At 51.1% G+C, this 22,846-nt stretch overlaps 1 protein-coding gene across 1 annotated transcript in view; it reads right to left on the bottom strand.

Annotated features, from left to right (window-relative positions):
• Positions 1–312: 312 nt before the first annotated feature.
• The window catches only part of NCS1 (neuronal calcium sensor 1), a 159,845-nt gene continuing 137,311 nt past the window's right edge, over positions 313–22,846 (bottom strand). Inside the window, exons 8-13 of the mRNA XM_075060584.1 lie at positions 11,759–11,897; positions 9,783–9,861; positions 8,746–8,834; positions 7,978–8,055; positions 6,853–6,971; positions 313–3,369 (exon numbers count right to left, since the gene is read on the bottom strand). Of these exons, the coding sequence (XP_074916685.1) occupies positions 6,873–6,971; positions 7,978–8,055; positions 8,746–8,834; positions 9,783–9,861; positions 11,759–11,897 (484 nt within the window). The 3' untranslated portion in view covers positions 313–3,369; positions 6,853–6,872. The remainder of the gene's footprint in view (positions 3,370–6,852; positions 6,972–7,977; positions 8,056–8,745; positions 8,835–9,782; positions 9,862–11,758; positions 11,898–22,846) is intronic.

Raw genomic sequence — 22,846 nt, 5'->3', positions numbered from 1 at the left:
TGGCTGAGGCTACTGCAGACAGCTTCAATGTGCTGATCACAGCCCATTCCTTCCGGCTTGGTGTTCTGTGGGCCAGGAGGCCTCCCACCCAATGCTGCCCACACATCAGGGGTCAGTCCTCAAGCTGCTGTCGATCTGAGTTGCTCCATGGAAGTCAGTGGAGTGATTTATACCAGCTACATTTGTGACCCAGTAGCTGAAAATATTGCTCTGGAAAGCGTGGGTGACCTCACTGGGAAGGATGAAGGACATCATAATAACCATACAATGAGAAAAAAACTTTCAGTCCCACCCAAAGAAATGCAAAGGGTATTAAATGCAAAATGCAGGGCAGATGCAGTTGCTTACACTGATGAGAGTGAGGGTAGAGCACTCCCCTCCCTTTTCACGCCAAAAGAAAAGAAAACAGGCTGTGCTCCAGAAAGTTACAGTACCAGCTGACTCTTCCTTCCTCTGGAACAGGATTCGGAGAACTTCCACCGTAACTGCGTGGTGGTAAAGAGAGGACACAGACTGGGGAGAAAAGTCTTCCTGGTTTCCACAGCATCTGATAGGCCAAAAACTCTTGTGCTTCCATGACCTGGGTATCACCATAACCTGCAATAGCAAGCAGTGATTGAGGGGCAGCTGCCATCCTAAAACATCTGTGCTCTGTGACGCATGGAGGACTGAACATGGGATGCAAAGTACTGGAAGAAAGCCAGTGTTATGTACAAGCTAGTGCAAATGTGTCACGGCTGGACGGAATCAGATCTTACTCAACTGTGTGTCCCCCATATCGCACCTAGTGCAGCCTACGCAGAAGAGAAGCCTCAATGCTGGTGACAGCTAATGGTCATTTCTTCTTTAGTTCCAGGGACTGAAGTCAGCTGTTTTTGGAGCTGGAGTTCATGTTTCAAATCAATGCAGCTCTGGTGTGTGGACGATCTCGAAGTCTGCCCAACTACGGAGACAGGAGACATCCCTCCTGTGGATATCTGCACCTGTGCAAAAAGGCACTCACATTCAGCACCCTGCAGGCATTCGAGTGCCAAATCTGGGTCGCCCGGGCAGTATATCCTCTCTGGCAAAGCACAGCTTGCACTGGTTACACTGTAGGGATATGGTGGGAGAGGAAAGAAGGAAGGGAAGCAGTGCGTGGCACAGTGACTGGGATTTATATCCAGAAAAAACGATTTAGGCTCTGAAGGATGGAGTCACTGCTCTTTTCACAGGTTTCCCCTGAGAGGTTTGAAGTACTGCCTCGGAGAACCCAAGAGCAGATTCTTCCTCCTGCCTCCCAGTCCATTACTCTGCAGCTGTTCTTGTTACACACAGTCTGAAGCAGGACAATGCGTGGTGTTTGGATCCCAAGGTGATCGGCACCTTAGAAACACTGCGGCTAGCTAGCACAACAGGGGAATGCACCAACCTCTGGGTGCATGACCAAAAACATGGGTGGAAAGGCGATGGTCTCCACTGTTTATGGTGCACTTGCCAATTGTTCTGTGTACAGGCACCCCACAAACCTTCCTAGGGACAGCTGCAGGAGGCTTTCCGCTCCAGCCCCATCATACAAAGGAACCGTGGCTAGTGCCTGCCCTAGTCTCGGGTACCTTTGCTACTGTGCGTCTATTCTGCTATTCCATTTCGCTCAAAGGTGGAGCTAGACCAAGCAGAAATGGGGGAGGGGGCAAGGCCGGATTTGTTTTGTTGATTGTTTTCCTGTTTATCAAAGCCCAAGTCCATCTTTGTGACCCAAACTGGGAACCGTAGGAATGGTTGTGACCCACTGAACAAGGCTTCTCTAGCTTTCTCTCAATGCACGGCCCAAAGAGCAAAACTCAGGAGCACTTTAAAACTACCAAATGAGAGCAAACGTGGCAAAACGCTAAGAGGCTGTAGCCACTCTTCCTCCTCCTTCTCCAGGACACTGAACAGCCCTGTCTAGCTCTGGACAGCATCAAGGCTTTGGGTTTTGCCTTAAACAGCTATGAAGTGTAGTTTGCTTAGACATCTCTTCTAAGCTCCACTGACCTGCTGGTTCTTTTCAAAACGTTACACTGTACAGTCAACCATCTCTGTTCTCAGCCCACAGGGACTCCAGGCTCCCAACCTCCTGGAGGCTTAGCAAGGAGTTAATCCAGTTCCATTTTTCTAACTCCCCATCCGCCCAGCAAGACAGATACATGACAGTGCCAGGATTTTCCAAAAAGAAGGGTCATTTTAAAGCTCAAACAATATTGGCCCCATTAATAATTTTCATGCAGAAAAATGTCTGGATACTGTATATTTCATCACTCTGCTTTACACAAAGGCAAGATGGCAAAATGAATGCAGAAGTGCATCAGAAATACAACGTGTTGAGAGGAAGAGAGCATTCAGTCCCAGCCTTGGGATTTGTCAGGGGTAGTAGCTGAGTTTCTAAAGACAAGGAGGGAGGGCAGGGTGCAGGGACTAGAGGTGTGGGAATAAGGAGAAGGGGGTTAGATTATCCCCCATAAAACATCAACCAGCCGACAAAGCACAGTATATGGGCGGGGGCGGGGGGAGAATATTTTTGGCTTAATTGCTATCGCAGGCTACCTCCCCCTGCCATAGTGTGTAAACCTTGCAACTTTTATCACCTAGGTATTTTAACACATGAAAGACTAAACACAGCAGCAACGGTTACAACAAATAAATAACGATATCAATAACAGAGAGAGGCATAGTCACAACAGCCTCACTTTTTCCATCCAAAAAACCCCCCAAAAAGCACAATACTGTATCACAAAAACTATACAGCTCTCCCTAGCGACGTGGGCTGGGCTGCTGCTGGAAACGCAGAGGATGTGGAACTTTCTTTTCCAATTGCCTTTTAGCGTCCATCCCCTCGTCCCCCCTGCCGATGAAGCAGAAGCCGATGGAGATCAAGCACTCGGAGGGCGTGCAGCAGCTGCCCACTCCAAGGCCTCAGCAGTACCTTCTGGCTCCTTCTTCATGCTGCGCTTTTCTGTGAAAACAATGTAAAATATTTGTCGGTGTTTTTAGTTCGTTCCAAAAAAAAATCTACTAAGTAAAAGCTAGAGGCGGGAGGGGTCTCCACACAGTGATGCACGATCCCTTCCACCCCTAGAAGCTGAAAAATTCACTGCTTTTTCTTTTTCTATTTTTTCCTTTCGTTTTTCTTGTTTTTTTTCCCCTTTTTGTTGTTGTTGTTGTTGTTGTTGAGAAAGCAGAAGTTGGCAAATGGACACGGTTAATTCAGAGTGCAGAGTGGGGGCGGGGGATGACCTCACACTTCAAGCGCCTCCCTTGTTCGTTAACATGAAGGAAGGCTGGAGAGGGACAGGCAAGCTTCTTTACTGAGGTGGTCTGATGGCACACAAAGAATCTTCCCCCAGGCAACTGAAAGAGAAGTTGGGGAAGAAAAAGAGAAAGCAAGTCAACCTGTGTTTAAATCAACAAAACTAGAGAAAAGAAGAAATTTATTCATAAGTCGGGGTTGCCAACTCGTGTCATTTTATCGCCATCTTTTGGTTTTTTCTTAAAGACCCAGCTCCTGGAGTCAGGTGATTCTTATGGGACTCTATGGTTCCACTGAAAATCAAAAGGATGTTTCTCACCATCCTGGCTGTGAAGAAAAGTTTGGAAATATGACACTCCCCCACACACATCCAAGGCTCCAACTCCAGAACCTCAGGTTTATACTTTTTTTTAAATCTCCTGGTTTATTAGCCAGTCTCATGGTCTGTTAGGACCTCGCCAGTTTCTGAATGCCGGCTGTTGGCAATGTTGAGCTGGTTGAGTAAATGGGGAAAAATGTGCTGCCTCCTTTTGAAATGTCCCCCTCCCCCGCCCCCCATTTCTGGGGCCTTAACGTTTCAAAAATGGGAAACATCATCCAAGTTATGAAATCTGAAGAACTCCAAGGAGGAGAAGGAGGAATGTCCAGGTGAAAATGCTGACGGTTCCCACCCCCCCTTTTCTGTTGTAATTCTAAATTTCAGAGACATTTCTTCATGTGCGCTCTTTGGGGCAAGGACTGCATCTGTGCAGCCCCTGGGTGCTCCCACAATACACAGATACAATTCAGTAATAACCCATCTGATTAATGCTGCAGAATATTGATGTGCGGGGGCTATCAATATTACACCCTGCCAACTCTGCTACTGATGCTTAGCACACAAGCACCTTCCCCAATCCCCACATTTTGCAAGCTGCCTCTGGGGCTCTTCCATCATGGCTACTGTGTGAGTCACACCACAGACCCTGCTGGTTTAAAATCCTTTAAAGCGAGGCAGGTTTTACTGTATCGTCGTGTACAACAGTCCTTGCGGATGCCTGAAAATCAGAAAGCGTGTTTGCGATTGTACCCCAAAGTCATAGGAAGGAATCGACTCCCCCGGCGGGTGGTAGGAATTATAAAGCTCCCAAGAGGGGAGTTTGGAACCAACTAGATCCAAGTCTAACAACTGCTCATCCCCCAGTAACTCACTGAAGAGTTTGTCTTCTCCTCCCTCCCAGCCTCTGGCTTCTCCAGCTTAGTTTCTTCTTTGCACCACTGCACACAAAGCCCTGAAGAGCAGCTTTCCCTAGGCCAGGTGGCAGCTGCTGAGCTCTTGGCCCCATCGGGTCCCCTATCGGAGCTAGCCCTGCATTCCCAACTAGCTCTCTTCTGACAATACGGCATTTTCCTTTGTGCATATTCACCACTAGAGTTTGCTACATTACCGCCTTAAAAACAGCCAAGCACAGATGGAAAGAGGCAGAGTTAGGGCTCAGAGGAGAACATAATGCATAGGGAAGGGAGCATCTGCAGCTTCCGCCAATTGAATTAGTGCCGGTCACCCCATTCCAATAACACGCCCCTGCTTGAAAAGCAGCAAGAAAGAGGGCATGTTATGTAGAGATGGGCTGAATTCAGCATCATTTCTTGGAGATCTCTCCTCAAATCTGGGTCTGAGCCCTCTCCCCACCCATCTCAAATGTGGCAAAATAAGAACTAACCTGGTAAAGTGGTACAAAAATAAAAAGAACCCAACACAGGTTTTGCTCGGCCCTCTCGCTGCATCAGCATGTGGCTTGAATTATGGAATTGTAAGGGTCAGAGACAGAGATGACCTTGGACCTCATATCTGCCCTATCTTCCTGGCAGTGCAGGACTGCTCCTTCCAGTGCAATCCCCAAACTTTACCCCAGCCTAGTTTCAAAATCCCAAGTGACGTCATCAGTTTTTCTAAGGCTATTAGCATGGTCTCTAAGTGCTAGGATGCTCAAATCTTCAGGGTACTACTCCACAGCCAAAGAGAACTGCGATGTGCTAGAGGAGGTTCCTCTGAGCCCCTGGCTGGAATCCTAGCACCATCCTAACAGGAACACCGGGGTGACCTCCTGGGCTTTGGTCCTTCTCATTCCACTCTCTGGACGCTGCCAAACTTTCCCCGACAGAGACCACTCATTCCTGGGGCACTTCACAATGCTTGAGGAATAGGCCTTGAGGAATAGCCCAGATTGCACTGTCCACTTCTTCCTCCGCTTTCCCTTACCTTCTGTCTCCCGTTCCCTCCTCTTTTCCCTCCTCCCTATTCCTCACCCCTCTGCATTCTAATGGGGCTGCTTCTTCCTGCTGCTCCGTGCTACCTGGGCCTAAACACAGGGGAGTCATTCTCCACACAACGCACAGTCAACCTGTGGAACTCGTTGCCAGGGGATGTTGTGACACGCAAAAGTGTAACTGGGTTCACAGAAGAATTCGTAAGTTCATGGAGGATGAATCCATCAATGGTTCTTAGCCAAGATGGGTAGGGACGCAACCCCATGCTCAAAGTGTCCCCAAACCTCCAGATACCAGAGGCTAGGACTGGATGACAGGGGCTGGATCACTTGAAATTGCCCTGTTCTATCCATTCCCGCTGAAGCATCTGGCACCGGTCATTGTCAGAATACAGGACACTGGGCTAGATGGACCACTGGTCTGACCCAGTATGGCCATTCTTATGTTCTAGCATGGACAGCACAGAAGCGACTGTCTGCCCACTCTCAGCTCCTGGGCCTGGCACCACAACAGACGCCAGCACCAGGGGAAGCAATTGTCCCAGATGCTGGGACTGGATGACCATCCAATCACTTCACGATTGCCCTGTTCTGTTCATTCCCTTGGAAGCATCTGGCATTGGCCACTGTCGGAAGACAGGATACTGGGCTCGGTGGACCATTGGTCTGACCCAGTATGGCCGCTCTTATGTAGGGAAAGTCCTGCTTAGTCCCTGAAACTCCTGATCAATTCCTGGCAAAGTTATAAGCAACTGAAAATGGGTAGTGTCAGGCCACCTAAAGGGACTGCACCTGCGCAGTCTCGTCACCATGTAAGAGCTGTGAGAGGCTGGAGCATGCTCAGTAAAGATGGAATCTTTGGAGACTTTAGCTGCCAAACTCTAACAAATCTCTATTGTGCATGTGGAAACAGGTTTTTTCAAAGGTTTATAATGTGACCATATTTGGGTGGATTTTAACAGGGGTGGCCAAGGCACATTCCTGACATAAAGGCCACCCACCTGCCAAATTTCAAGCTCTTTCTCCAAAGCATGGGGGTACTGGGTCTTTTCAATGAAACAGCTGCAAGACTATTTTTAATACGGGCAATATAACATTTTTTTCCTAGCATCATTCTAGGAAATGACTAAACCGTTTCAGCCGAAACTTCCCCCTCCTCCCCCAAAAAATGTTCAGCCTGAGGCAAACATGCAGTACAGAAAATTTCAGCTCAAACAGTTAAAGTTTGGCAAGGTTATAAGCAACTGAAAATAGGCAGTGTCGGGCAGCTGTAAGCACAGGCAGCACCACCAGTTCTGCTTACAACTAACAGCACTACCACTTTGCTCGGCTTACCTCAGCTTGGGATGCCGGGACTATACGAGTCCGTCATAGAGGGACAGTGCCTGTACGATGGACGGGTCGGCTTTGGAGCCTTCCTGGAACTCCTGCAGCGTTAGCTTCCCATCAGCATTCTGAAAGGCAATGGCCGTGAGAGCTGATGATGGTCAATATGTCACAACTAATTGTTTGATTGAAATGCCCTGGACCCAGAGGAACAACCTGCGCTTAGTATTAAAGAGAGACAGCTTTGAGCCAAACACCCGTTGCCCCAAACTCCGAGGAAATTCAGATTTGGACCTGGCCCCCACTTGACTCTGCCCCATCCCTGATATCTACCCCAACTCTCTACTGCCTCGCGTGCACGGTGAGGAGCGAATTCGAAGGGCACCTTGTTCCTCTGGAGCCGCCCCACTGGCCCTTGCAGCCCTCACTGGGCCAGGTGGGCAACAGTAGGCCTGGAAAGCTGGCCACACTGGTTGGGTAGGCTGGTGCACTCAGCAGCCTCCTCTGGCCCTCCAGTAGAAACAAAAGCTGCCCTTCCCCCAGGGCAGGCGGTGACAGAAACACACCTGGGCAAATCCCACTTCACCCCTGGGCGTGACACCTCTCAAGTACAGCATGGCTGAGTCCAGCCCAAAGAGTCAGCCTGCCAGAGGCTGAATAAGCCAAGAGCTTGGGCGCTTATCTCCACTCTGCTGATGCAGCCCTGCATTGAAATGAGATCATCCGTCACACCCACACCTGGTCAGGCCAGCCTGCGGTCAAGAATCCACGCTCACGCGCAGGGGGGAAGCTGGAAGCAGCAAGAAACTGTCCAGTAAACATCCCCTCCATTGGCCAAGTCTAGATCAGGGACTGACGGTTCACTGACAAATGCGGCGCCGTGTCACAGCCAATGATGAGAGGCCCCGAGTAGCGGGGGCTCCCACCAGCCACGCAGAAGCTTTGAGCAGGCTGCACAGGCGAGATTTCGTGTCCACAGTGAGAGGAGACAACTACAGGTCGGTGGGTTTCATGGTACACAGCACCTGTGGGGGGAGCGGGACCCACTCTGGGAGATGGAGGAGCAGGGCTTGTGACAGCCGCCGCCCTCTAGAGGTGAGGAGAAAACACACAAGAGTCACCATCAAGTCTCACCTTGTCCATCATAGCGAAAATCCGATCCACTCTCTTCTCAGGTGTGTTTTCCTCTTCTGGAAGCTCTACCGTGTTTCCCTGTAGGGGCAGGAGAGAGCGTAACTTATGCACATTTACTGCTTGTGGCTGGGCTGCATCCTTGGTGCTAGGGGGTCTCTGCATCTCACTCTCTCTGTGCATTAGGTGGAGAATGCCCCGGCCTAGAGCTGAGCCTCCTCAGGCCAGTTCTGGGCAGCTCTATCCACTCTCTCTGCCGCAGGCACCTGTCAGCCAACCTCACATGCATCCCAGTCCCAGGAAGACTCCTAGCGAAGGGCCAGAGCCGATCCCTGCCCCCACTTGGAGCAGCACTGGGACCTGGGGCTGCGGCAGTCTGGGAAGGTGGGGAGGGAACACAAGCCTCCCGCAGCCAGCTGTGCAGCCAAGTGATGCTGATGGGGGTCACATGCTCACAACAGGAGCCTCAGGTCAGAAGCCACCTCTGCTGCACCCTGCTCTCTAGGGGGAGAGGTTATCCAGCAGATTGTCCTGCTCTTCCCCACCTCAACCCTCTCCACCATATCCACAAAAGCAGGGGGGGTGACCTGCTGCAGGGGGCTGCCCACATCCCTGCCTCACTCTGCCCATTGGAGCCATGCTAGTTTGACTCCGGGACAGGCCTGCTGCACTCCTGAGGACTGCATCAGAATCTGCCGCTCGGATCTGAATGTGAGCAGGACCGCGGTGGACTCAACCCCTGCGTCCTCTGCCCCTCCCCCGGACACTCACCACCATCTGATAAATAGCATCTACAATGTCCAGCATCTCATTCCTCGTGATGTACCCGTCGTTGTCCAAGTCGTATAGTTTAAACGCCCCTAAAACCAAGAGTGATGCTGAATTACTGAGGAAGCGCTGGGTGCTGGCAGGCAGGCAGCACCCAGTGTGAATGTAGCTTGGGCTGGCAGCAGAGTCTGATGGCCCTTAGTGGCCTGTCTGTGCCAGGAACAAGCCATCTCCTGGGGGCCACTTCCCAGGGCACAGATGTCACTGGCACTCCCCGGCCAGTCTCAGCTCAGAGGCCAAGAACTGAATGGGTCGTGGAATCAGCTGCCACGCCCCAGGCCAGGACCTTCAAGTTGCGGGCAGGGGCAGATTAGTGGGGCAGCGAGGGGGAGCCCTGCCTTGCTGCTGCCTGCACTGGACCAGTGCTGCGGATGAAGAGTGGCCCCCATTCTGCAGGGCTGTCAGTCCACCAGGTTTCCTAAGCACCTTAACGCACGCACAGTAAGTTAACGCCCAGCTCTCTCCTCTGGGAGCCTCCCTTCCTGCACCCCGGCGAGCGTCTCCCCGTTTTAATTAGGGCTGTACAATGCGAACGCCTGCACTGAGATCCCAAGCCAGAGCCCTGGCGCAACACACGCTACACTGCAACTGTGTGTGAGCGTCCATGTGTTAGCGGAGCTCACTCTAACACACGGAAACGAGCTGCACGGGTGTTGCTGTGATGTTCCGCCTTGGACTCCGCAGAACAGTGCCGGGGCTTGAGAGCCCCAGCTCCAGCCCGAGACGCAGTGTACAAGCAACGCCCACGCAGCTATGCTTAGACTGCGAGTGTGAGCCCTGCTAGCCCCAGTCTGTGCATCGCTCCCGGATGCAGGTTAAAGACATACCCAGTGAGACCCCTCTCCAGAGCGCTTCCCTGCTTGGGCAGATGCTCACTGCATGGCTGCCTCTTGCTATTCTGGACCCATTCTGGGCTCAAGGGTGGAAGTGGGGGGACAGAGAGACGCAGTTCCTGGTTTCAAACTGAGCTGAGAACTTACACCGCAATTTCTCATCCAGGGTCCCTCGAGAAGTGACCGACAGCGCCTGGATGAACTCCGAAAACTCGATCCTCCCATCCTGAGAAGGGAAAGAGAGATCTGGAGTGATACACACGTCAAAAGCACACGGGCCAAGGTTTGTATGGCTACACGTGTGTGCCCGCGCCTATGAATCGTGCATGCAGACACATGTGGAGTCCCACATAGGCCTGTTCCATTCAGACACCACTTTGCTGATTCACGGTGATGACATAAGCAGGGCTAATTGCATTCCTGCTCGTGGGACTCCATCACTCGATCTTGCTCAGGTGACCCCTGTCCAATAGAGAACAGGTCAAGTTACTCTTGGTGCTTGGGGAGTAATCAGCTGGCACCAGACTCCACTGGCAGGCACCTGATTCTGTGGACGGGGAGCAGCTCCCTGGTATCCCGACTGGTGGAGCAACTTCATTTCTCTGACCGGAGTTTCACTGATCCCTTCTCTGCGTGAGTTCCAATCCCAGGGCCAAACCCACAGGAGACACAGTCTAAGTTACGCTGCCATCAGTGGATATGTAACAGAGTCTCAACGGTTATTGCTTTGTACCATTCTGATCTGAGAGCGTTTTACAGCTGCCTTGCGCACCAGTAAATGAAGACACGGTGCACAAGGCAGCGGGGAACAGGCCCAGGCAGGCTACATTTGCTGTATCTTTGGGAATCTCTACACTGTGCACTAAGGCCAGGCTCTGACTCAGGTTTGAGCCCAAGCCCCACTTCTGTCCACACACAAATCAATCTGACTCGGGTCACCAATTGCCCAGGACCCTGCAGGGGTGGGAGGGGAAGGAGTATCAGAGACTGTGTCCTGCCGTGACTCATGTCCAAGCCCTGTCCTTTTGCAGTGTGGATGCAGCCTAAGCCGCAGACCCAAGTGAGAAGGTTGGCGTAGTGCCACGTGGACACGTTACCACAGCTGTGAGACCCGGGTCCGACAATCGTAAACCCAGGCTAACAATGTAGTGGGACACTCAAGTGTGGGCAGGAAAACACCGAGTCCACAAGCCCAGGTCCTGCTGACCCAGGCTCAGTGTGCACTGGAGACTCACCCCTCGTGACCAGATGAGAGGGATGTCGGGGGGAGGGGTAAACATGTACAAAGTTAGAGTCCTCTTCCCGCCCCGTCCCAACTTTAATAAGCCCTGGTAGCCTGCAGAACTGCAGCTGAGGGATGGGGGGGTCAGGTGCTTTGGGCCTATGACAGGGTCTCTCTCCCTCCCATGAAATTCTCTGCAGAAGAAAAACAAATGGGAGAATTACTGAACGGGAGGAAGAACTCTTCTGCATGCAAAATGGAGGGAGGGCTCCTGGCAAAGGCTGCTGCTGCCTGGCCTCAGCAGAGCAGGGCTCCAGGGCTGTCTCCTCAGCAACTCTGTGCAAACAGAACTGCTGGTGCCCAGGAGTCTGACACGATCCAGGCACGGACAGGAGCTCACCCTCTGAACAGGGAAGAGAGTCGGAGCCACCAGGACAGAGGCGAGAGATAAAGGAGAAGGGAATTACAAAGATTTATCTCCGCTGCAGCTTGTCTGTAAAAAGCCTGATCTGGCTGGCAACGTAAAACCTGCAGCTCTGGGTAATTCCTGCCGCGGATACTTCCGGCTGCTTTAGTGGGTTAGGGACAGTCTGCCTGATGGGCCTCTGTTAGCAGCACCAAATGTCTCCTTTTTCCTCTTTCACATTTCGCGGACTATCCGCTGCCCCCTTGAGAATCACAAAGAAGAGCGAGCCCAGGGACTTGCTGCTAAAGCTTCTCCGCTTGAAATATCCTACCCCGGGAAGCGAACGTTCGGATTTTCACACTCAAGGACTGAACTGTGAGCGGGTGTCCCTGTATGAGACATTTCATGGTATCCTAAACCTCACAGCTGCCGGTGGGAGAGAGGGGTGTGCACTGGGGGCCAGGGGAGCTCAGCTGCTCTCAGTCACCGACTTACTTTGTTTTCATCAAAGACGTTAAAAACGAAGGTTGCAAATTTCGTTGGGTCGCCAAAGGGAAAGAACTGCTTATAGATCTTCTGAAAGCCAGCTGCGTCCAGCTGTCCGCTGGGGCAGTCCTTGATGAAGCCCTTGTACCTAAGAAAGAAAGAAAAGTTAGTAATTGGTAGCTTGGGCACATCACACCCACCTTCCCCTCCACTGACCCAGCTGAGGCCATTTCTGCTGTGCTATGGCTTATCTTCACAGCCCAGTTCCTCTACCCCAGGGCTGAGCTTTCTCTGCCATTACAGACAGCCCATCCAGAGAGGGAGAAATTCCTGAGGGCCAGTGTCCTCCCCCACCTTTTAAAATGGTTTGTGTGTTCCCTGAGCAGCTCCGCAGCCTGCGCGGTTCAGTAACAGGACAACTGGTGTTCTGTGGGAGGCACCCGTCTGGTGTCAGCAGTTGGTGCAGAGACACAGTGCTGCGTTCGTATCTCAGTCACGTGCCCCTTGGAGGCTGGTGCCAGGCTGAATCTTGGCTCTCCACAGCGCTGACCGACTCAGCAAGCAGCCAGAAGAACCCAAGAGAAGCAGGGCGTGGCTGGCGATCTCTCGAGGTTTCCAATACTCCCCTGATGGAGCCCTGCAAGGATTTCCAGCCGGCAGGCTCGCCCTGGCAGAAACCTCACTTGCCATTCTCCTCTGCACATGCAGTCACCAGGGCAGCACTTGGCATGTGGCACAACACAATGGGTTCAAAGGGGATCCGCTCCCAACTGGCCAATCCCCTTCCTCGATGCTACAATCCTACCACACTGGCAACGTATTTCACATCTTACTAGTCTCCTGCTCCATCTCTGCATGCTACAGAATGCGCACAAGCCCACCTCCACTCCAGACACGTGGAGGGAGTCTAGTCCAGTGGCCAGGGCGTGGGAGTCAGGAGACCTGGAGTCTATTCCTGGGTCTGCTAGCAACTCATGTGCCTGCTCTGTGCCTCAGTTTCCCCACTGGTAATCTATGGATCAATGAGCTCTACAGATAGAAAGGGCCATACCAAAGCTAGGTATTAATTTTTATTACAAGCAGCTCTAGCCCACCGATCAAACCTTCTGCTTGACAAAGGAGTATTTTTATTGTTGTTTAGTGCTGAGGGGCAGCCCACCGCTCTCGTGATCTGAACGTAGGGCTGGGTACCGGCAATGCCTGAGTGCTAATCCTTGCTTTGATGCTGACTGGTTCCAGCCATGTTTTCCTGGCTCACAGCAGGGTTTGCGAAGCTAAGTTAATGTCTGCAAAGTGCTTTGCAAGATGAAAAGTGCTGAACGCATTAGTCCAGAGACCTCGCAGAGCAGAATACGCGCATTACAGGAACACTGTAAGTCATTAAAGCTACACGTACACAGCCTTGCCATTGGAGTACATTATGCAATTACCGATCTGCTCAGGTTCGGCCCTGAACTGCTAACGTCCGGTATCCGCTGCTGCTCTGTAATCTCACCTAGTGGCAGTTACCATGCAAGTCTCAAGGCAACAGTCTAAGAACTGGTCAACACAAGAAAGTGAAGTTGCCCCAGCTGTGCTGTTCAGGGTTATGGAAAATTCACACTCCTGAAAGAGGTAGTTTAACCAACCTAAGCCTCAGTGCAGACACCCCGAGGTTAACAGAACAATTCTTCTCGCGCTGAAGGAAGTGCTACATCGGTGCAGCTACAATTGTGCTGCTGAAGCGCTTCTAATGCAGTCACAGCCTAACAGAACAGCACCAAAGTTACCTTAAGTCTCTGTACCCACACCAGAATATAAACAAGCCAAAGATGTCCTCCGGTCCCTTCACAGAACTCCCACTGACTTTAACAGGAGCTCTGTGAGCGGAATGAAAAGGTTGGATATCTTCAGAACGGCTGCTCCAGGCCATTTTGGTTGAGGATTCCTTAAGTATATACATAAAATAATCATAGTGATTAACATCTGAATAATAGTGCTTTCCATCCATGCCTCTCAAGGCACGCTACAAAGGAGGTCAGGATCATTATCCCATTTTAAAGATGGGAAACTGAGGCACGTTTTCAAAATGGGGAAACTGAGGCATGAAGCATCACAGCAAGTCCTTAGCAGAGTCTAAGACCAGACCCCGGGTCTGCTGACTCACAACACTATGCCCCAGCTATTGGATCACTCCGCTCTCCTGACAAGGATGAAAGACTTCATCCTCCTAAGACGACATCATATTGACTAACTCTTCTGTGTTATAACAGGAGGTAAAACGTTCCAATTCCCTGTAATGCCAATGGGTGCTTGTGGGCTGAGGGTGATGATTGAAAGGGCTCCCCAAAATGTGCCCTCCCCTTTGGCCCTTGCAACAACTTCAGCAGAGCGACGCAGCTCGGTTCTCTTTCTACTGAGCTCCAGCAAGCGCAGGGCCTCAAGTCAGGAGATCTGGTGTCTATTCTGGGCTCTGCCACTGCCTTGCTATGACACCTCAAGCAAGTCCCATCAATGCCCAGTGCCTCAGTTTCCCCATCTGTAAAAAGGGGAGAATATCTACCATGCAGGAATAGCATGAGGCTTTAACAAATGTCTGGCAAGCGAGTTAAACCCCGCAGCTGGGAGGTGCTATGGCAGAGCTGAGTAGCAGTACTGTTAATGCAGCTGGTTTGACAGAACATCTTCCCTCCTCTCCTACAGATCCAACCACAATTGGACAAATATATGTGACAATTATCAGTCCAGTGACTGATGGTATATGCAGTCCCTTTCATTTGCTTTCTGCAAAGAGTCATGCAAGGAAAAATTTGTTTGAAAAAATGCCCACAGAAAGGGAAAGCATCCAAATAGCTGTGCAAAGGTGCAAATGCTGGCATGGCCTCGGGTTTGGGTGCCAACCAATGTGGGAGCAGAACTGACTTTTGACCAGCTGAACTAGGGACAGCAAATACCTGAATGATTCAGGGGCAATCTGCAGGCTGGAATCCGTTCATGGGAAAAACTGAGATCAAAGTGTGCTTGTGAGTAATTTGTGATGGGGAAAGGGGTCCAATCAATTGTCTCCAGGGAATACTTTGCTCAGCTCCAATTCCAGTGAACCAGGGTGGCTGTGTCTCCCCACTGAATGCCCCCTCTTCCTCTTCCCACAGACATTACTGAGCAGAAGGCAGAGTGCCAAAGGCCCTCCTGCGTTTTTATGTACTCAGCTGAGTTCCTATGGAAAAAATCTGTGCTTCTCTACCGCTGAAACATGTTGTTTTCCCAACTATGCCCCTCAGGAGTAACAAGGCACAATGAAGAACACTGCCACCTTACCAAGGTGATCTGGGATGGCCAGCAGGCTGGCTCCAGAATGTGCAAGGCATTACTCTCAATGGCAGTGTTAATGGAACTGAAACTACTGCCTGTAGCTGGTGGCACTCGCTGATGGGTACTGGCAGGATGCTTAGCAAGCTGCATGCACACAACCGCTCTGGGCTGGATTGTGCTGTTAGCAGACAGACCGTAGGAAGGGGCGGTGCCTAGGCGAGGCACCCCAGAGGAACACCAGGAGGCGCTGTGCCTCAGAGAGGCTATAGTCTTCCCAGGGCTCCCTGCTCCAAGAATAATTTGCACCATCTTTTTAGGGAGTGGGGCATGTTCCACTACTGTGTGGTGCAGAAGGAGAGGGGGAGCCATACATCTTCCTGCTGCCTGCTCCCTCTCCACTCTGGGTTGTTCCTGGGGGAGAAGAGACTCGCCCCCATGCTCCTGGGGTGGGGGTAGGTTTTGACACAGGCTGTGCAGGGGAAGGAGAGGGCAATAATTACTGCCTTGCTCATCTGCCTTGCACTGGGACACGATCCAGACCCTGTGCTTAGACTGTGAGCTCCTGTATATACAGCACCTAGCACAACGGGGCCCTGATCTCGGCCGGGGCCTCTCGGCACGACCAAAATACAAACTAACAACAACAACAAGGTTAAGGATCACTATGGGTGCACGGTTACGAACTCTGCCCATCAGGACTTGTCCGTAGCTAAGGTTATAAGAGAGACAAGAAAGGGACCACCCTGGATACCCTCGTGTGCAATAGATAACAGTAACCATCGGACTAACAGACCAGGAATAGGAAACACCCCAACACACGCAGCTCTGTTAATTTGTGCATTTCCCAACCCTCTGTTTATAGCTGGGCAGCCCTGATGTGGCTTTAACGGTGTTCCTACAACGCTCACTGGCCATTCTGCCAGGACTACGCAGGATGGGAACAGCAGCCCCTGTCCTGGGTCAAGCCAAGGAGGGGGAATGTGCCCTGAAAGGCAGGGAATGGCTTGCATTAGGCTCTCTTCCACTGGTGCAGCTCCAGCAGCGGGAGCGCTAGCGAAGACAGAGCTCAGGCCATTTTACCACCTAGGACAATGGTAACACCTAGCAGCCACGCCAGTGTCATCTAGGCACTCCGTTAACAGCCAGATATCTGGTGCGATTCCATCAAAGTCAGTGGGGTTAACTCTGTGTTTACGCCAGTGTGACTGAGCAGAAATTGGCCCTGGGTCCATGCCTGGAGACTGGGTGTGACCACCAGGCAAAGTGTCCAGAGCCCAACTCTCAGCTGTGTTCCCCGGTGTATGTATAGCCCCCTTCATGTGGGTGGGCTCCCCGGGATCCCCATGCATTTGTACATCACATGAGGCTGTCCCCAGGAAGCAGAACTTTCTCAGAATCGTTTGCTTTTGCATTTCCTAATAGCGACAGCCATTCAAGAGTTCCAGCCTCGTTACTGTTCGCAGTCACTTCCCATTAGAATTTCCTTTCAAAACCGGGAAAATCCTTCTGAACAGCAGACGAAACATTCCATTTCACCCCCACGGCTCGCGCTGAGGAATAAACAACATCCGCATCTCAGCAAATAGACTGAGTTACAGAACTGAGGGGCTGTGGAGACGTGAGGGGCTTTTGAGTTCTCTCCTGGACTCTACAGACACACGAAATGACGCCGGACAAACCTCTTTAAAACAGACCTCAAAATACAGGCCTAGCTCTATGGATGGGGGTGGGTAGCTGGGAATCTGTCTGCACCATTTGTGAATTCCAGTTGATACTATGAGTTTGTATCATGAAATTACTGTGCCATGGAAAGCGTACAGGTATGTGTCCCCACCACGGCTGACAGGACCCACAGCAGATGCACTCCAGACTGAGGCCAATGAGAAGGTACTTTGCTGGAAACGAGGGTATTCTGGTCACCGTATTATGCCAGAGAGCAGCTGCATCCTTGGAACATCAGTTTTATCTTACCCCTCGGGAGGGAGGGGGGAAAGTAGGAGCAGTGGAAATTTACCAGGTGCAGAACAAAAAAGGCCAGGTGACTAGGCAGGCGTTTAAACAGAGAGTCACCCAGCAATGAGGGCTGGGAGCAGACTGCAGAAAGAGGAACGTCCCAGAAGCAGTGGGCAGAAAACTCCATTTGGGAGAAGCACCCCAACATGCAGAGGCCTGGATGAAGCAGGGGGACCCTACCAGCTATCCGGAGCCCAGAGGGTGGCCGAGGGCAGGGTGCACTAAGTAGGGGACATTGTTGTTACGAGGTTTGTAGTTTTCTAAATGATCTGAGTTCTCTTGTGCATTGTGCATTACACTGAAGAGCAATATGTGTTGGGCTCTGTGTGTGTCGCATGCTCCACGGCTGTGCGCCCCCGTGGGGGAACCGGAGGGTCAGCTCTGCACCCCGAGAGGATTGGCACCAGGTTCCAGTTCTCAGGATAGGGCACTAGACAAAGGAGCTGCACCCCAAGAGTGTGCCTATTCCAACAGTGGGGCAGTGCCTGGACTTATTTCAAGCCCCAAAAGCTTAAACCACTGGGGGAATCCAGGCACCCAAAGATGTCGCTGTCTCTCACAGCAGGCTGGGGGTGGCCAGCAAAGGGCCGCCTCATCAAATCTGTGACAGGGGGTTTGTAAGACTTTGGGTGAAATCCACCCTGGCTCATTAAACTCAATGAGTGGTGCCAGGTGAACATTTTGGGACGTGCTAGCTAGTAGCCTCACCATGTCTCACATTGTGTGCAGGTATAGTACCATGAGAACAGAGTGAGCAAAGACGCTGGAAGAAATGGGTAAAACGGCTCTCCAGATCACTAGAACTGGATACAGCCATGCAGCACCCTCCTGAAGCCGTCAATAGCTCAGAGCTACTGCCCTGGTACACCACTCCAGCGGGTTAACATTGTAAGTTGCCTGTCACCATGTGGACTGGAAAGATTGCCCCACGAGGCCCCCTGTCCAGATGGAGACAAACCATGGCAGCTATAAATCTTCCACCTTAACCCGCAAAAGGGGCAGCGTGGACAAAGGACAGAAATGTTTATTCGTTCTTGCTGTTTTGCCGGCGGTTCTTTCTGATTTAAGTAGTGCGGCAGCTGGCATTAGAATAATATTTACAGGAAAGAAAGCGCTTGATGAACACTGCAGCCATCACTGAAGCATGCTGGGTTTCCTTTCCATTGCCTGTGTGGCTCTGTAAACTCCTGTCCATTTCAGAGATTGCCCTAAATAACCTCCTTCCCATTCCTGCGAGCTGCCCTGTACAGGTGGTGAAAGGGTGGGGAAAAGGATCATCAAGGTCTGTTTAACATTTTCACATTTTGCAGCAGGGTGACAGAAATGAGGTTCCTGGCCCTGATGATCATGAGTTAAAGGTACTGTGTTTTCCTCTTCTATGTGTCATCTCAGCCCTGATCATCCATGGATCAGCACACAGATCGCTCACAGGATCCGGTCTAAGGGATGGGCAAACCTGTTCTGAATATCACTTGGTTTGAAAGTTCAACTCGAACATTACTGGGCTTTGCATTCTGCTTAAGACAGAATGGGGCAGAGCATGGAGTTCAATCTAATTACCAAATGAAAAAGGAAACGGTATTGTAAGGGGACTGGGTAATGTGCACGTGCATACTGCCCTCTACTGGATGGAATCAGAACTGCTCAGTTGTGTGTCATACTGCTAGCACCTAATGGAGATTCTCTTTTAGTTCAAGTGACAGAGGTTTTGGAGCAGAAGAATCTGAACTCTGTCCCTTCTGTTGTGGTGAGGTTATAAGCATCCATGGCACACAGCATAATATCCTAGATGGGTATGTATTTGTTACAATATGCACCACTTACAGAGTACCATCTGGAGCCTGTCTAGTTCTCTGGAGGTTCTTCTGACTTCAATACACAGGTACATACTTCCCTACAGCTAGAAGGACACTGTGGCTTGCTGTAAAAATAGCACTGCTTTAACGAGAGGTTGTAATACCTCAGGCTGCATGAGGCTTCAGAAGGGCCAGATAACACGACAGGTCGGTACAAACACCTGCTCACTGCTCCTCAGAGCAACGCAAAGAAAACTCACCCCCAGAGCACCAAGATAACCTCCTTCAGGCACAGACAACACAAAAACCCAGCCCACCTGCTGACTGTTGAGCCTTCAGGCCAAATAGCAGACACCAGGCAGCGTCTATCACACAAGTCAGGGATGGAAAGACCTGTGGCAGGAGAATAACCAGCCGTCTCCTGGCCAGTGTGGGATTATCTCCTGCGGAACATTTCGAGTGGATCTTGTCCAGTCTAGTTTGAAACATCAAGCACTGTAGCTTCCACCGCTTCCCTGGGGAAATTATCATGCAGCCGAGTGTAGGGCGGAGAGCATACAAGGAGGAAGATGGGAGGTTCCGAAAGGCCCATGTGATAGACAAAAGTCTCATTTTTTATGCTCTTTCATGCAGATCCTCTAGGTGCAGCTTTACCCACAGCACATGGGGCTCAGCGCCATGGCCAGCAGTTAGGAAATAAAGACAAAGCCAGAGTCTGCACCAGGGAAGATCAAAGAGAGGGGAGTTCCGCTGCTGGGGTCTGTAGACTATCACCATCCTCACTTTGCGCTGCAGGACACACTTAACGAACAATAGCTGTGCTAAGAGACTGCAGGTGAGGATAACATGTCCCAGTGCAACTGGATGCTGCTCAAAACGTCATGATGTCACCACGGACACGGACAGGAAAAAACAAGACATTGCTGAAAAATCTGGGATCGGGGGGGAATCCTAAAAGAGATTTCAAGGTGGGAATCTTTGGGAGGAAGGCTGATCTTGTTTAGGATGGGGGTTCAATTCCCAGCACTGCCACTTCCAATGTAATCTTGGGCAAGTTACTTAATCTCTCGATGACTCAGTTTCCCCGTCACAAAAATGGGATAACAGCACTTCCTTTCTCTCATTCTTATCTGTATAGGCTGTTTACATTGTAAGCTCTTTGGGACAGGGATATCGCTCACTATGCACATGAAGAGCCTAGCACAAATAATAATGTATAAAACAATAATGATCAAAAACCTTGATGCTGATGCTAGAAACTTCCTCCACTGCAATGACAAGCCCATACAACCTGAAAATGCTATCAGTGGGGAAACTGAGGCACACAAGGGTGACGGGACCCTCTCAAGGTCACAGCAAATCAGAGTAAAGGCAGGGATTACAATTTGGGAGCTCCCTTCCCCGTCTCAGCCACTACTCACTTGAATCCAGGTATTGATTACATGCAGTCAAGCTGTTCATTGGTCATTTCAAGCATTACCGTGATTTCACTGTGTGCATTACCATAAATAAAGAAACATCAAAATAATGGGGCGATTTTTTGTGAATATGGAAGATCCTTTTCTGTCCAAAGTCCCATGCATCTTCTACACCGTGCTCATCTCTGCTAAGCAAAGTTCTGTCCGTTTTCAGAAACCACCGACCCCCAGGCACCAGCACCATAATTTCATTGTGGTTTCTGTACTAAAGCCAACGCTCAAAGCAAGGCAGTTCTAGGCAGGACTCTCTGATTCCCCGGAGGAATGTAACCGTTCAGCGGTTTCAACATTTCCAAGAGCAACATGAGACAACAGGCTTGGCAAAGTCAGAATGTCTGGCAATCCAGAGCATCTCCCGGCTGGCAAAGGCAGGTAACACAGTAGAATCCACAGGGACCGTACCAGAGTCCTGGGTGCGGGGAGACTTCTATCAAAATGGTTTGCAATTTACAAGGAAATAGAGGCAAGAGACATCATCACTAACCTCCTAGCATCAGCTGGAATGGATGGGACCCTTCTGTTAGCCTAGAGCTAACTGGGGCTTCTGCCACTTGGACTGCCCTTTACTAAGGCACACTAGTCCCAACCAATCATCTCTCCATTACCATTTCTATCACAGTAGCACCTAGAGATCCCACTGAGGCAGGCACTGCACCTACACAGAGTAAGAGACAGTCCCTGCCCCAAAGCACTTGCAATTGAAATAGCTGGACACGGGCTAGGAGAGGAAACGGTGGCACAGAAATGTGAAGTGACCTGCCCCATTGCCTGGTGTCTCCCAGCAGGTCAGGAGCAAGCAGGAGTTTCTGCAGTTCCATGTCCTTGCTCTCAGGAGAACAGTGAAGGCTCACGAAAGACCCAGGGAACTACTGCTCTATGCGCTGGCTGGACCAAGGCCCAGAACAATGGCCAACAAGGAGCAAGGTGCTGCAGCCGAAGAAGAGACGCAGAGAGACTGATCCATAAAATGATGACATTGCTACGGTGTCGTGTGTTCCTCTGTGGACCCCAGCAGTCAATTCTGTGCTCGCTTGCAGCCTGTGCCTTCATGCATACGCTCCAAGATTTGCTCAATACAGAGCTAGTTCCCTAGATAGAGGGGCAGGCAACTTTGTTTACTTCTTGCCCTCAGGTGGGAAAGACAGTGTGGCCCTGTGGGCAAGGCTGGGACTCAGGAGACCTGGATTCCAGTCCTGGCTTTGCCATTGACCTGCTGCATGACCTTGGACAAGTCACTTCCCCGCCCCGTGCCTCAGTTTCCCCCTCTGTGATTGGAAGCTCGTTGGGGCAGGAAGTGTTTCCCACTCTGTGTCTGCACAGCACCTAGCTCAGCTGGGACCTCTAGATGCCACCATCATACAAATTAATAATAATGAGGTGTGGGACCAGGGACAAACATTTTTAGGCATAGCCCGTGGCAAAGGAAAGGATTAATCTGTCATAGATGCATTCATTTCTTTTATCGCCAAAGGGAGAGCGTCCAAAGCTCCGAACACAGCCCTACTGCTCAGATGAGCCAACAGCCTGAGGTACAGCAACACGAAAAAGAAGCCGAGCCCAAAAGAACCCAGCTGATTATACCTGCGAGCTGCAGGGTTTGAAATGCTTAATACAATCAAAGTGTCTGCTGGTTGTGGAGTTACTGGGAAGGGTTTGAATAGACTCCCTTTGCAGGCGAAACACCAGTGACCTCATCTCCAAATGCTGCTTGCCTCTGCCACTTTAATCAATTCCCTGAAATCATCTCTGCAGCGCAGCCTCGAATTCCTCTCTGACAAAGGCAAGTGGCTACGGTTTCAGCGGCTGCAGAGGGCAGCCTCTATTATCCCTTTGCCGTCGGAAGGAACTATGCAGGACCTGCAGAAGAATGGAGCACCCAGGACCACAGGGAGAGAGGGGGGTCTGGTCTGTGTGGGACGCACGGGTATCTTTGGCCTGGGATGTTAAAATCCTTCATCCTGTCTCCCCCAGCCGTGAGAAACCCAGGGTGAGAAGGAAATGCACATGAAAGGGCCTGTGGAAGCTGTTTGAAGCAAGGTTAAACATCAGACTAGCTGATTCATTGATACTTAATCCCGCGGAAAATGTAGAAGTGTGTTGGGAGGGGGAGACCCAAGATTCCTTCAGGACAAGGGTGTGGATGCAGGAACACAGTGGTCTCCATTCCACGTAATCAGACAGGACACTGTCTCTGTCAGTGACCCCCCCTCGCTGTGAAGTCAACCTTCCCTAGCAGTTGAAGATGGGAGGAGACAGCACCCTTCTCCCCTCCTACACGCACACCATTGGCCGTGAGGGGGTACGGTCAGCTCTGGGAGATGTCTGCTGGGATACAGCTCTGCAGACACACCACGCCAGCCTAACTGCCTCTCCACCCAGAGAGGGAGATCAGTCTCCCTGCAGCTGCTGCGTTCCTTCCTCCCTGACCCCACGCATCTGGGTAGGTCAGTGGGTGGAGCCATTTCTCAACCCTGCCCACCAGTAATGCACCAGGGGACACGGCTGCGGCACATATGGGA

Source organism: Chelonoidis abingdonii, chromosome 24 (genome assembly GCF_003597395.2).
Source record: "Chelonoidis abingdonii isolate Lonesome George chromosome 24, CheloAbing_2.0, whole genome shotgun sequence".
Classification (NCBI taxonomy): domain Eukaryota; kingdom Metazoa; phylum Chordata; order Testudines; family Testudinidae; genus Chelonoidis; species Chelonoidis abingdonii.
The sequence above is the reverse complement of the archived record's forward strand: the minus strand, read 5'-3'. Positions and strand labels throughout refer to the sequence as shown.